Source organism: Lycium ferocissimum, chromosome 12 (assembly GCF_029784015.1).
Source record: "Lycium ferocissimum isolate CSIRO_LF1 chromosome 12, AGI_CSIRO_Lferr_CH_V1, whole genome shotgun sequence".
Lineage (NCBI taxonomy): Eukaryota > Viridiplantae > Streptophyta > Magnoliopsida > Solanales > Solanaceae > Lycium > Lycium ferocissimum.
In genome coordinates this window covers 30,261,995-30,277,486 of record NC_081353.1, presented here as the reverse complement: position 1 = coordinate 30,277,486, position 15,492 = coordinate 30,261,995, and the positions used below count along the sequence as shown (strand labels likewise).

The 15,492-nt window shown below is 35.5% G+C and overlaps 1 protein-coding gene, 1 long non-coding RNA gene and 1 other non-coding gene across 3 annotated transcripts; 2 read left to right on the top strand and 1 right to left on the bottom strand.

The window, feature by feature from the left end:
* Positions 1-2,327: 2,327 nt before the first annotated feature.
* LOC132040433 (uncharacterized) lies at positions 2,328-5,606 on the top strand. The gene is made up of 3 exons (XR_009410686.1): positions 2,328-2,419; positions 3,269-4,638; positions 4,722-5,606. It is a non-coding gene; the product is annotated as an uncharacterized LOC132040433 (long non-coding RNA).
* Positions 5,607-9,464: 3,858 nt separating this feature from the next.
* LOC132039863 (probable purine permease 5) lies at positions 9,465-14,817 on the top strand. Its single transcript, XM_059430400.1, has 3 exons — positions 9,465-9,703; positions 13,087-13,639; positions 14,018-14,817. The coding sequence occupies exons 1-3, from the start codon at positions 9,673-9,675 to the stop codon at positions 14,547-14,549; spliced, it is 1,116 nt and encodes a 371-aa protein (XP_059286383.1). The 5' UTR covers positions 9,465-9,672; the 3' UTR covers positions 14,550-14,817.
* Positions 14,818-15,344: 527 nt separating this feature from the next.
* On the bottom strand, positions 15,345-15,417 carry TRNAE-CUC (transfer RNA glutamic acid (anticodon CUC)). The gene has a single exon. It is a non-coding gene; the product is annotated as a tRNA-Glu (tRNA).
* Positions 15,418-15,492: the final 75 nt, after the last annotated feature.

The following is a 15,492-nucleotide window of genomic DNA, read 5'->3' as shown; positions in this document are numbered from 1 at the left end:
ATGAGTAGAGATATTGCCGATGTAAATGCTACGAAGCGTATGCTCGCTAGCAAATTTGACATGAAAGACTTAGGGGTTGCCGATTTGATCTTAGGAATTAGGATCCATAAAACTCCGCAAGGTCTAGCGTTATCACAAATCACATTATATTGAAAAGGTACTTGACAAGTTCAAGTATTTAAATTTCAATGTTGCAAAGACTCCAATTGATGTAAGTTTTGCACTTCAAAAGAATGAAGGTGAAAGTGACTCACAATTGGACTATGCACGAGTTTTGGGAAGTTTGATGTATATTATGAATTGTACACGACCGTATATAGCATGTGCTATTAGCAAGCGAGTCGATTCACGAGTAATCCCAATCAAACTCATTGGATGGCCATGAAACGAGTCTTGGGGTATTTGAAACACACCCAAAACTATTCTTTGCATTATAATAAATATCCCGATAATTGAGGGATATAGTGATGCGGCGGATCACCGGATCATCGAAGTTAAATCCACAAGTGGATATGTTTTCACCGTTGGTGGAGGAGCGATGTCTTGGAAATCATCAAACGGACATGCGCATCGCCCGCTCTACAATGGAATCGAATTTATAGCTTTAGACAAGGCCGGTGAAGAAGCTGAATGGCTCCGAAATTTCTTGGAAGATATTCCATTTTGGCCCAAACCTTTGGCACCTATATGTATACATTATGATAGCCAAGCGGCAATAGGTAGGGCAGGGAGCGTTATGTATAACGGAAAATCGCGTCACATTCGACGGCGACACAATACCGTTAGACAGCTACTCTCTAGTGGTGTTATCACTATTGACTACGTAAAGTCAAGAGATAACGTATCGGATCCGCTAACAAAAGGCCTATCTAGAGAGGCTGTTGAAAGATCATCGAGGGGAATGGGGTTAAGGCCTAGGACAAGTCATCATGGCGGTAACTCTACCTAGTAGACTGGAGATCCCAAGAACTAGGTTCAAAGAGATCAAACAAAGTTATGAATGACGGTTCAACATTGTCAAATAACTCAACCCATTCTCGTGATGATGACAATGTTCAGAAACAAGGATAAAACCTTAAGGCTTTTTAATGAGTTAATAAAGCATTAAAGTTTTTTAATGATTATCTAAGTCTGGCAGAATATGACCAGATAGTGTGTCTATAGGACTACACGTTTAGAAATCACCTATGTGAGTGTGAAGTATAAGCCGCTTCAAGGGGAATGATGGTAAAGGCCCATTCTCTATGCATTCACGAAACCAGGCGGTGTTCATGGCTGAAACGAACACAACCGTGAGAACCATAAATGGTTGAGGGTTAATTGTGTGACTTATGTTGTCTAGTTATACAACAAAGTTCGACGGTTCAAAGATATCACATCTACCGATTGATCGAGTATATCCGATATAAGTTCACTACAGAAAGTTCAAAGGGAACCCTACTTATCCAGATGCAATTAATCTACTTGTATATCATACACTTGTCCGTGTATTCCTTCATCTTATAGCCATTCCCCATTCATGTGGGAGATTGTTGGGTTTAATTGATAGGTTGAATGGGAAATGGAGGGAAAAGAAGTGGAGGGAAAAATGAATTGTTCCCTCTTTCTTTATGAAATAAGCATTTGTCCCTCATAGGTAGTGGAAAGAAAAGTTCTCCTACTTAAAAGTAGAAGCACTCCTTCGTGTTGCTAAAGGGTCAAGAAAAGGGTCTCCCCTCGTCGTCGCTCAGCTCGGCTTCGGCTTCGGCTTCGGATGATTGATTGATAATCTTTTTGGACCAAATTTCATTTAATTTTAATTATTTAATTAATTAAATAATAATAATTAATTAATTAAAGATCCTGACCCGCGACATTTTTCTGAAAGGTTGCAAACTTTTCTGAAAAGTTGCAAACCTTTTCCCAAACAGGCTATATATTCTGTTGATCCTCAGAATTTTTCCTTACGAATTTTCTGATTTTCTTCTATTCTTCTACTCTCTTAAAAGTTTGCTTCTGTGTGATATACTGCCATTAAGTGGTTCGCCTGACATCGGAGTTTTTGGTACCAACACACCGGTGAGTGAAATCCTTCTATCCTGGGAGGAAATATTCCACATTCAACCTCGGGTACTTGAGGGGAATAATTTCCTTAAGGACACACTGTGCATTCAGTGGGCTGGATTTCGGTTCCTTAAAAAAAAAAAAAAAAAAAATTATTTTCGTATACTCTTTCTGATTATTTTTCCAGATTCTGTTTTACATTGGTTTATACTTTCTGATTTTGTAAAGTTACTGATTTCTGGAAATATTGCTAAGTTACTGTTTCGTAATACAGATTGATAACAAAATCGTTCGCATGGAATCACCCCGAGACCCTGAAAAACGGAGTTGATTGTTCAATCCTCAAGAAGTCCGTGATGTTCTACAAGGAAATAGAGTCAGTACATTCATGATCTTTATCTTGGTTATGCTTCTTTTTTTTTTTGGAATTAATTTGATAGTTTATTTTGCTTATATTGTCTGTTGTCACCACAAGAGTTCACTTCATTTGTGCTTCTTTTCTGGTTAGTAAATTATTTTTAGTTGGTTACCAACCATTCTAAACTATAAATGAGCATTTGCTTAAGTCTAATCTCATACTATCAAAGGCAAACTTACCAACTAAAATCACCTATTTAACAATTATCCAAATGCTGATAGCATATTTCTTAATAAATTCTAATGAGTGACATACTTATGGTCATAGACCATATCATTTCTAAGATTAGTTATTTAAAGTTGATTGACTCTGTATTTTTTAAATTTCTTTTTTTAATTCATCATTTTACCTTCTGTTTATTTTGTTTAACTCTGTTATTATTAAATTTCTATGCTTGTATCTGGTACTGGAAATCAGGCATGAGAACTATAGAAAAGTGTTGCATAGGCGTTTATGAAGCATTATTATTTCTAAAACTATAGTTATTAGTAAATATATATTCTGTCATTTCTTTGGTACTATCATCAAATTTCTAGAAGTGATATGTCCTCTTTGTTTGAGCTTTTTTATTCTTGATACTGATTCTCTTTGAATGCAGTTATTGGCTTGTGTTTAAAAGTGTCTTATCTTAGAGCAATTTTAAAATTTCTTACATCCTCTAGTTGGATTTAATGTGTAAATTCATTTTTCTTGGTACATATTGTATTCTCTTTGTTTGACCTTCAATTTGTTTAGAGCATTTTCCTCTCTTAATATCTGGGATTTTAACATGGTCTTAAGGCACTTATTCTTTTTATTGAAATATAGGGTTCTGAACAGGTAGAAGTACTGGTGGTCGATTCAGAGGCGATAAATGGTTTGGACTTGAGCACCAAAGTATTCAAGAAAATGAAAAATCTTAGGGTGCTTAAAATCGATGAGTTACATATTAGTGGAGATCTTTAGCTGTTGTCCAAGGAGCTCCGATGGTTGTCTTGGCAACGATGTCCTTTAAAATATACACCATCAAATATTCCTGCTGAGAAACTTGTAGTTTTAGATATACAAGAGAGCAATATCCAAGAATTTGGTTTGAATTTACAGGCTCGTTACTCCATTTTACAATTTGATGTGTACTGTTACTTAAAAAAAAAAAAAAGTGGCTTCCGGGCCAGCTTGCACGGACCTCGACTAATTTCACGGGATACCATGTCACCTAGTATTTTTATCTCTGCCGGATTAGAACCTGAAACCTCATGGTTCTCAACCCGCTTCATTGACCACTAGGCCATACCCTTGTGTGCTTTCATGTGTCTTTGTTATTTCAACTTTAGTGAAAGGAAATCTTGCTTGATTTTATATTTGGTTTACTTTTTAGTGTTGTAAAAGTCTGAAGGAGCTGGATCTCTCTGATTGTAAGCGCCTTAGAAGAACACCAAACTTCAATGATTCACGAAGTCTTGAAAATTTGCGAGTTGGTGGTTGCTCAAGGCTAACGAAGATCCATGAATCAATAGGAAATTTGGACGGACCGATTGATCTAGATTTGGATGGTTGCAAAAAACTTACGGATCTTCCAAGCAGCATATGCAAGCTAAAATCACTTGAATTCCTGGACATTAGTAGGTGCTCATCTGTACAAACACTGCTAGTTGACCTTGGTGATATTCTAAGTCTAAAGCATCTTTCTGCAGTTGGTACGGCTATAAAACAATTGCCTGGATCTATTGAAATGCTAAGAGACCTCGTACTTTTGAAAGTGGGAGGTCGAAATATAGAGGCCAAAAGGAGTTTTTCCGGAAGAAGATTCCGTACCATACAATCCTTGTCAACTTTTCTTTTGGATTTAAGCCTTACATATTGTGGTTTATCCGATTCCTATGGGTATCAGGAATTTATCCTCCTTGAGAAATTTAGATTTGAGTGGCAATAGTTTCCATTGTCTTCCCTTTGGCTTTTCTAAGTTACGATCGTTGAGGTTCTTGGGTTTGAACGACTGTGAGAATCTTCATAACAACCCCATCACTATCACATTTAGAATATCTCAACAGTTTTTCGCTTGCAAATTGCAAAAAAATTGGTCAAGATTACAGATTTGGACAACCTCCCTTCCATAGAGTTGGTCAACATGCTTACTTGTAGTTCTCTGCAGAATCCATTCAACAAATGCTACTCGCATCGTAAAATATCGCAATCTGGTTAGTCTCCCCCTCCCCCCCGGTCTCTCTATCTCATCCCTACTCGTATCGTAATAGTCTTATGTCTTCTTCTGATGAAGCAGGAGTTTGAAATTTATCTCCAACGCAATGAGATTCCAGATTGGTGCAACAATCAAGTAACAACGTCATCTGTCTGCTTCACTATGCCAGCACATAATAAGAAGTACAAGTTTCTGGGAATGATTCTCTGGTTTGTTCGCAACTTTGTCAATGAACCCTCATCTAGGCATCCAGAAGCCTGGTCCTGTGGTATCGCCGATAAATGGCCTATATTTATCCTCTGGCCTTACGATGATGTAATACCCGTTGGACACAGAAATATCGTGTGTATATTACGTATCTTACTTACATAGTCCTTTTGATGGCCAGATGCAAGGCCGAGAAAAGATGGAAGTCGTCGAGTTGGGTAAAGAAAATCTAGTAAAGAAGATAGGGATCCATCAGTTATATTTAGATCAACAAGGCAAAGTTACATCATTGCCAGCAGTCATGGACCTTTAACAGTATAGGAAAAAAACTATCTTGACTCTTTCTGGAATTTTAGATGTTCAAAACAATGACATATATAACAAAAACATGAATTAAGAGCAAAGTTCTGAATGCTATAGTATAGATTGTATAAACTTATAGTTTTTGTTTTTTCAATTTATGTTTTAGTTGGATCTGTCATTGTTTTAAGCAGTTATTTAGTTGAAGAGCTAGCTATTAATAACTTTTATGGTTTCAATGTGGCATTGATAAGATTTAAATTTTGCCAAACTTGAAAACATGCAAGGTTCATTCTTACTCATTTAACTTCTATGTTATTGTTGGTGGTGGTGGTGGTATTTTCAACTCTTGGATTATTTTTTCCACAATCAGGGGCAGCACATTATATATCTGCTCGCCAGCAGCGGAGGGGGTTCAATTCTCCTTATACGCGATGTGGCGAAAAAGATTGATTCACTGAGATAGCCTTGTCTGCATAAGATTTAAAACTTGTTCAGGAAACTAGAAGCCGAGGTATGGATTCGGCCAGACTCAATTAGTAGTTGTAGCTCATTCTCTGTATTTGTACTAAGAAATTGATTACATAAGTACAAAAATTTAATTTCAGAGTCCAATTAGTAACTCTTGATATTGGTATCCTAAAATTTAGAACCCATAAAGTTCAAATTCTTGCTCCGTTTATGTCCACAATAATTTTTAGGCTCATATCGTTGCAGTATTATTTTTGGTAATTCGAGAATCTTCCTTTTAGCATCACTTTTGTTATGAGTCAAACAAAATCACATAGTGATGCGATTGTTCTCATTAAGAAATAATTGGTTAGCATCTAAAAGCATTTATTTGACACATCATTTCACACTCGCTTTTTGGAAAGAAGAAAATGCCTCGAGAGAAAGGGAATCATCATAAGGGAAAGAGAGAAACAAGACTTGCCAGGAATTGAATTAATAAGCTCAAGGACATGCCTCGTATCCACAAACCACATAAATTAATAAGATCTTAATATAAAAATGTCAAAATTGTAGTATTTTTAAAGTTTTAAATTTTTTTGACTTCCAAATATACATTTATCAGCATTGGACGTCATTTAAAATTGATCAAACTTAACAACTACAACAATAAATTCGCTAAAGTCTCAAACAAGTTCTGATAATCACAATGTATTTTTTAAAAAACAATAAGCTATTTCTTGGAAAACATTTTGTAGCTACTAATGGTTGGCGTCGTACAGAAAGTACTATCCAAAAGTATTTAAAGGTCTAAACTAATACAATCTAAAAGATAACTATTATTGTATTATTTTATAAAAGTTATATAGAGCAATTTTAACTATTTTTGATAGGATCACTTCTGAATGTGTAGTGAATTTCAACAATTGGTGACAATTTCATTAAGGGGGTAAAGATGAAGGGTGAGGCAGGAACAGTAATAATTAACGGTTGGTGACGGTTATTCACTCAGTGTCCAATATTTATTTTGGGTCTCGATTAATCTGAGTTGGCATCACGTAAAGGTCCACTTAAAAGGAAAACGCTCCTTCTCATATTTCCTCTTATGTTTTTTTTTTTTTTTTATATCCAAAACTCGAATCTGAGACCTCTAATTAAGACTGAAAGAATTCTATCTACACACCATAATATTGGGGTATTACTACTATCAATAAAAGGTTGGAAGTGTCTTTTATTTATAATAGTGATAATACAATATAGTTAGTCAAGTAATTTTTTAATTGATTATGATTTTTCAAATATTATAATATATTTTAGTTATTATGTCTACTCCATTGTGATTAATTTAGTTTCGTGCTGCGTATGATTTGTTGAGGAAGAGCAGAATTCGACAATACATAGATTGAATCCTTTTTTACTTTTTTTTTTCTTTTTCATTTAGTGTCCATTATACGCATTGTGATCCCGATTAATTTGAATTCGTGCCGTGTAAGGCCTATTTAAGAAGAAAGTGTTCCCCAACAAGATTTTTTCCATACTCAGGGCTCGAATTCGAGACCTTTAGTTAAATGTGGAGAGATCCTATTTATCCCACCACAATCCTATTTGGTGAATCCTTTTTTACTTCTTAAAATTAAACCCACTACTAACATAAGTATCTCAATTATTTCTCGATATCACTTGTTCCAATCACACAAATAAATATCATTTTCAACTTTTAATACTAGTACCTCGCTGTTTCATTTTTCACCTACTTTTCATATCATATGGCATGTATATTTTTGCCTGATAAAATAGTTGAAAATTGACCTACTCGACGTTTATTGAAGTAAAATATTTTCATTCTTTATCACATCAAAACACACATTTTAGAAAATATGCAAATCAAAAGGCTGAAATAACTGATACCAACCCGCTAAAGTACGTAGAGCTCTTTTTTCAAATCATCTTCTAGCACTTGGAGTAAGAAATAAAGGTAGAAACGCAAAACACGTTTAATTTTTGGTTAAAATTTACTCGCAGTTGGTTTTTATATCAACCAAATTAATGTGTGATGACGTCTTCTTATAAACTCATACTACTAGACTAAAATTGATGGAAAATCTCATCTTAATTTATGACTCAAACAAAATAGTATGATTTGATATAAATATCGGCGATGATAAAACTGGCATCTCCCCCAAAGGTAGTTAAAATATAAAAAAGTAAAACAAGCAAAGATTCAATAATATACTCTTCCATTTCAATTTGTTTGTCTGGTTTTGACTTGACACGAAATTTAAGAAAGTAGAGAAAACTTTTAAATCTTATAGTCTTAAATTAAAGATAGGAAAAGGGTTAGATTTGCGCTAGTACTCTCACAAGTAAGCTATATTTGTCATTCGTTCTATTTTTTCAACATATTTGCCCTTGCCATCCAGCTTTACGACCATATTTATCCTTGTACTATAAAATAGGAAGTAGGAGTATATTACGTACAAAGAAGGTGCATTGATTGTGGTCATGGAAGGGAGTAAGAGTATATCAATTTGTGGGTCGAGCTTAATCGGGTTGGGTGGTTAAAATAATTAAAATGGTGACCAGATTTAATTTAGAAAAAAAAAATATGTTACGTAGGCGCCACGTAGGAAAACTAAGGTAGGACATAGGGATTTAACGAAATAGGGGTACATATGGCTATTTTTTAGAGTACAAGTGTAAAAATGACCATAAAGTTGGATTGTAAGGACAAATATGTCGAAGAGGTATCACGAATGTCAAATATAACTTATTTGTGAGAGTACAAAGGCAAATATAACCCGTTTCCGTTAAAGATATGTAGAAATGTACCAAAACCAAAATATTCTTTTGTGGTCTTAAATATGTCAAGTATGTGGAAAGTTGGAATTAAAGAGTTGCCAAAAAATGACTGACACATTCTTTTTTAAACAAACTAAAAAGAAAAGTAAGACAAACAAATTGAAACATAGTGAGTATACAGTTAGACCTCCTTAGAACAGACATTTCACTATAATAGTCATGTTTTCTATTGAACCGATCTTTCACGTTGTATTATATTATTTGTTCTCAATAATAACATTTTATTGTAACAATCAAAATGTTATAATAATATTTGACTCTATATATTTACCTTTTGAAAAAGGTGGCTCCGATGCTGCTTGTCCCCTTACCCCCTGTTTGGATGGTTATTTTCCGTGGTTCATTAATGTATAGTTTTCCAAGAAATTATGTTTATATGTATTGTTCTTAAAATTATGTGGTATGATATTATAAATCTTAAAATTGAACTCATAAAATTTAAATTCTGCATTCGTCTCTGTCCACTACCCCTCACCACCACCCAACCCACTCCACAACCATGCACCCCAACCCAAACCCTGACCCCACAACCACCCACCCTTATCCCACAACCACCCACCTCACACAACCCACCCCTCCACCACCCCCACTCACTACCCATCACCACCACCCAACCCCACCCCACAACCACACACTCCCACCCTCATCCCACAACCATCCACCTCACACCACTCACCCCTTCATCACCCCCACCACCCAACCCCATCCACCACCTACTTATTTTTTAATGTTTCTATTTTATCCTTTATCTGAGTTTTATTAACATATATAAACTAATTTCTAATTAAGAGTTAAGGGTATTTTAGTAAACTTACAAGTTATTATACAGTATCATACAACCAAACCAAACAATACAAATGTTATTAAACCACAACAAACGATACAGTCTATCTAAACATTGTGTTCATTAATACAATAACACCGTGCTGGAATGAACCACGTGAAACAACCATCAGAGTTTAGCATGTTTTATTTAAAGATTTTTTAACTAATCATTGAATTTAAATCCACAACAAACACCACCAACCAACTTGAAATGAGTGATTTAGTCACTTGTAGACCCCAAAATAAGCACTATGATTTGTGGTATAAATATATCTCAAGAACCCCAGTTGAAAACGGGGCAGACCCATAATTTTCTTTGACCCGACCCGATTAATTCAAGCTAATTCTCCACTCAACTTCCTTAATTCACTATCCCCTAAATTTTGGGTTCATGCATCAACCATTGGTTATTTCAGTTCCGGGTTAGTTTAATTTTTATCTCAAATTTTTCAGATTTTTTAAGATAAATTATTGATTTTTTTTTAATTTTTTTTGCTGCTTCTATGGTTCTTGAAATTGTGAATTCAAAGTTTTGATTTTTAGCACTTGGGTATTTTTCTTGTGAGTTGAATAACTGTACTTGTGTTGTGTCTTGCTCTCCTTTGATTCCTACTACTATCTGTTGTTTCTTTGTACTTCAATTATCTTATTTATATGTGTTAGATGCTGCTTTTTTTTTTTTTTTCAGACTGCTTTATCATGGCTTTTTTCGCTTTCTTAGTTTCATTTTCATACTGCTTTGACCAACTTAGCTTGTACTTATCTGACCTTTTTTCGTCATGTTTTCTCGGCTCTCTCTTGAGCCGAGAGTCTTTCGGAAACAGCCTCCTTACCTCCCGAGGTAGGGGTAAGGTCTGCGTACACTTTACCCTTCCAGAGTCCAAACCCCACATTGTGGGATTTAAGTATGTTGTTGTTGTTGTTGTTGTTGTAGCCCCCTTTGACTATTATATGAGTATCATATTGTTTGACCTGCTTAGATTAGAGATTAAGTGCAATTAATGAAGTTAATAGATTATGGAGAGATTGACATCTTTTTTATTTATAAGTTTGATTGTCCTATAATTATGAAACTGACTGGGAGTTCAATAAAGCTCTGTAAAAGAATTTATGGTTATCTGTTTAATGTAAAAATTGTGAACTTGGGAAATAATTGAATCTTTTTTTAATGGTTTTTTTGTAACTGATTTGGTAGTGGTTATTTAAAAAAAAAAAAAAAAAGCAACTGATTTGGTAGAGGCAAAATAGAACAATGGAAATACTTGCTGAACTTTATCTTAACTTTTGGAAAAAATGGAAACTTATTCTACGAGAAAAGGCCATAAATAGTCCCTGAACTATGGGAGTAGGTCTAAAATGGTCCCTGAACTATACACTTACTGGATTTAGTCCTTTAATTATTTAAAAACTTATCAAATTTGGTCTCCGTCTATTTTTTTATACAAACGACGTACAAACTCATAAACCTTCATGAGTTTATGAGAATCGTTTTTAAAATGACACCATCGATTTTTAAATTTTTTTTTTTTTAACAAAACCGATCTATCGGGTCGATTTTTCGTCGATTTTAACCGACGCAGTCCGTCGGTTACGAAACGCGAGAGAGATCTTGAGGAAAAAAGTTGAGGTTAGATAACGAACTTGAGGAAAAGAAAGCAGGGAGAGAGAAATATAGGTCTGAGAAATGGTTTAACGATTAATCTCATGATGGTTTATGAGTTTGTACGTTGTTTGTATAAAAAAAATAGACGGAGACCAAATTTGATAAGTTTTTGAATAGTTAAAGGACTAAATCCGGTAAGTGTATAGTTCAGGGACCATTTTAGACCTACTCCCATAGTTTAGGGACTATTTATGGTGTTTTCTCCTTATGCTACTATCTTAGGCCTCTGATTTTTCCTTCCTAACTAGTATCTCGAGCACTTGTATCTTGTGTTGCTGGGAACTCTTCAAAAATACCAACGGGTGTGTGTCGGATCCTCCAAAACCTATGTATCCATTTTTAGAGGATCGGACACGGGTCCTGCAACATTTTTGGAGGGTCCTGGCAACATAGCTTCATCCAAGGGTATGGCCTAGTGGTCAATGAAGTAGATTAAGAACCATGAGGTCTCAGATTCAAAAACATTAGGTGATTTTTTCGCATTTGTCCAAGCCTTGGTAGACACAGTTACCCGGTACCTATGTTAGTGGGTGGTAGCAGGTACCCCATGTAATTAGTCGAGGTTTGCACAAGCTGGATCGAAAACTGCGGTTATTGAAAAAACTAGTATTTGGGCACTTAATATGGTAGAGCTGAAGACATTGATCGCGCTGAACGTGTTTGCAGCTGAACTATCTTGGGGTGTACTATTTGTATAATATAGGAGTAATGTGTTACTGGCCCTGTGTAAATTGGAAAAAGGAAAATATGGACTTTATGCGTTCATATGCCAATTGGAGATGATATGGACTTTATGTCTTGATTGGTTAATATGCAAATTGAAAATGGGAGGATGTGGACTTTATGGTAATATGCAAATAGGAAAAGGAAGATAGCGAGGAAAAGAAATTAAAAAAAAAAAAAAAAAAAAAAAAAAAAAGGAAAATAGTGATTCTATGGGTGTAGAAACGGAAAGCTGCTGAGCTCAATTGGTTACTTGACATTCTGTAGAAACAAAAATCAAGTTAACAGCCTTAAAGACTGTTATATGTATTTTCCTCTTTGATCAAGTTAATGTCAAATTCGCTAAGAAAATGTCATTTCGTCGATACTAGAGCATTTTATGTGCAATCCAACTGTATGGTTTTGCTTATTTTTCCTTTTGCTTAAAGGCGGGAATGGAAAGTACTCCTTAGGTTTATAAAGTGGCACTGCCTTGAATGATAAGTGCAGCACACCGGTTAATAGTTTGGTAAACTCTGCAACTTCAAATACTTACCAGCAGTCATAGTGTGAAGGCGCAAATGTCATGTCCCTTCGAGGACCTTCTCCTTATTCTGAGCATTGTGTTGTCTGGTAGAAACTAGAAAGTTTCTAACCTCTAGAACCTATGGCTATGCATACATAACTCTGAAATCTCAAATTCTGAGTTTACCAGATAACGATAGGTGTCCAATACACTAAGAGCACATATTGAGGATGTGTTTGATATGAAGAAATTATTTTCCTATAAAATGTAATCCTGGAAAATAAGTGGCTTTTTCACTTATTTTGTGGTGCTTGGTAAGTAAGCAAAAAATATTATCCCAAAAATATTTGTATATAATTTAGGCAAATACTATGGGGATGGAGTGGTGTGGTGGTAGCGGTGGAGATGGGGGTGGGGGTAGGATGTATTGGAGGGTTGGGAGGAGACAATGAACTTGGAATGCCAGGTATGGAACTTGTTTTCCCTACTCCCATTAGGGAAGTCATTTTCTTTATTTTTAAGGAACTAATTTTCCTAGAGAAATGTTTTCCAAAAATTTTAACCAACCAAACATAGGAAAATTGGAATAGAAGATATTTTCCTCCATACCAAACACATCCTGAGTTTCACATTCTGGCAGTGGTTAATCACCTGAAATGTTAGTTTAGCTTGAGATTGCAATATGTTGTTGACTTTTAATGTCCATAATTTATCTTCTTCTTTTTGTATATATTCCAAGTCCTTAATTATTAAGTGGTTATTCATTGAAAAATCCTCACTTCAGGAAGACCACAATTATAAATTCTGCTTTCTACTTATGAGCCATTCTTTGGCTCATTCCTCTGATCAAATGCCGTTTCCTCATGTCGTTTTTTGAAAATTGACATTTCTCTGTGATTAATGGCTTCTTGTAGAGGAAATAATGGATGAAGCGCGGCCGCCACCAAAGTCATTAAGGCAATATATCTCAGCCTATTGGACCAGGCTTTGTGAAATGTATTACAACAAGCCGATTTCACACTGGATTCTTCTGTTTCTAAGTAGTAGCATCGGGATGCTTGTTGCGTTCCCTGCTTCTAGCCTCTTGTCCCGTTTATATTTCGCAAATGGAGGGAAGAGCAAGTGGATAATTTCATGGATTTCAGTTGCAGGATGGCCTCTGATCGCAATCGTCCTAATTCCTTCTTACTTCTTTCTTAAAGTGTTCCCAACGCCACTTGACTTAAAACTAACTTTATCTTATGTTGTATTGGGATTCTTGAGTGCTGCCGACAACCTCATGTATGCGTACGCCTATGCCTATCTGCCTGCATCGACCGCTGCTCTTTTGGCCTCGACTTCGCTGGTGTTTTCTGCACTATTCGGATATCTTCTCGCGAAGAACACTATGAATCTATCAATTATAAATTCTATCGTGATCATTACTGCTGCCATGACGATCATTGCTCTTGATTCTAGTTCAGACAGGTACGTAGGGGTATCAAATGGACAGGTTGGGCTAGATTTGGGGTTTTAATGACCCCCCCTCGAAAAAAAAGTTAATTGGCTGAAAAGCGGGTCATAACCCAACCCGTCCAATTCTTACCAAGTTTTAATTTCTTTGTTTGTTCTTTTATAATTTTTTAAGTACCTAATAAAAATACTTTTTCCTTTATTATGTCTATATATAACATATCAAATGATAAAGATGTCTTTTTGAAGATTTTTTGACAAGGTTTCTATGGTCAGTTTGGTCTACATATCAGTCCAACTTTAGATGGACTAAAATGGTCTGAGTAAATGAGCTGGTCACTTGAGTGAGTTGGGCGGGTCATGTTTTCGTGGGCTAATTTTGTCACCTTCCAGGTACGGATATATCACCGACCGTCAGTACATTATTGGTTTTGTGTGGGATATACTGGGATCTGCACTCCACGGTCTTATTTTTGCCTTGTCCGAATTAGTTTTCGTGAAATTACTTGGTAAAAGGTCCTTCCTTGTTGTTCTTGAGCAGCAACTCATGGTTTCCCTTTTTGCCTTTATATTTACAACAATCGGACTCGGTATAAGTGACGGTTTCCAGGGGATGAAATCCGAGGCAACTACGTTCAAAGGCGGAAAAAATGCATATTACTCGGTTATCGTTTGGGGAATTATCACTTTTCAGTTGGGAGTCTTGGGAGCCACTGCAGTTGTTTTCCTCTCCTCTACTGTCTTGGCCGGTGTCCTTAACGCTGTTAGAGTACCGGTTACAGCCATTGCAGCTGTGATATTGTTGCATGATCCTATGAGTGGTTTCAAGATCTTGTCTTTGATTATTACATTCTGGGGATTTGGCTCTTACATTTACGGCAGCTATAGCCCCGCGAAAAAGGAAGCTGTGGGAACTATTTCTTAGTTTTTGCTGTTTTCGCCATTATTTCCATCCTTCACACTATTGATATAAGATTGGAGAGCACAATGTATATGTATATGTATATGTACTGGCTGGTTCAGTTGAAATGGAACAAACCATTACTACAACTGCTGGGAAAATGAAGTTGAAACAATATAGAGTCTGAAGGAAGCAAAAAAGATAAACTTTCCTGCCATTTCACTATTCCATTGTAGCAAGATGTATTATACTCTTGTTGAGCTATAGTAAAATGTCAAAGTTGATCCCTATATTTTTGGTGTATTTGCCTCTCTTATCATGTAAGTGGCTCAATATGCTAGTTATGAGAATTTTAGAGCAGAGGGTTTGAAATCTTTATTTGAAAATTCAGGTTCACTATAGATGGTATTCATTGCAAGTGATGAGCTTTTTCGTGTTTGGTTGAATACACAATTTAAGAAAAAAAGATAGATACTTAAAATTTGTGATCTATAACAAGTTATAAATATTTGTATGACTATAAATTATCTCACAAAAGGAAAGTTAAATTGTTTCTAAATAAGAAAGTATGATATTCTTTTTTGAACAATCTAAAATGAAAAGTATGATACATAAAATGGGACGGAGGAAATCTTTGTCTAACGTGAAGAAAAAGTATGATACATAATGGACAATCTAAAATGAAAAGTATGATACATAAAATGATGGAGGAAATACTGTCTAATGTGAAGAAAAAGTATGATACATAATGGACAATCTAAAATGAAAAGTATGATACATAAAATGGGACGAAGGAAAATACTATCTAATATAAAAAAGTTCCGTTGCCGGGACTTGAACCCGGGTCTCTCGGGTGAGAGCCGAGTATCCTAACCAACTAGACTACAACGGATTGACGTTCATGTATGTCATGTGATATTATTTATACCTTATTATATTAGTCCGCCAGTAACTCTGTAGGAATGTC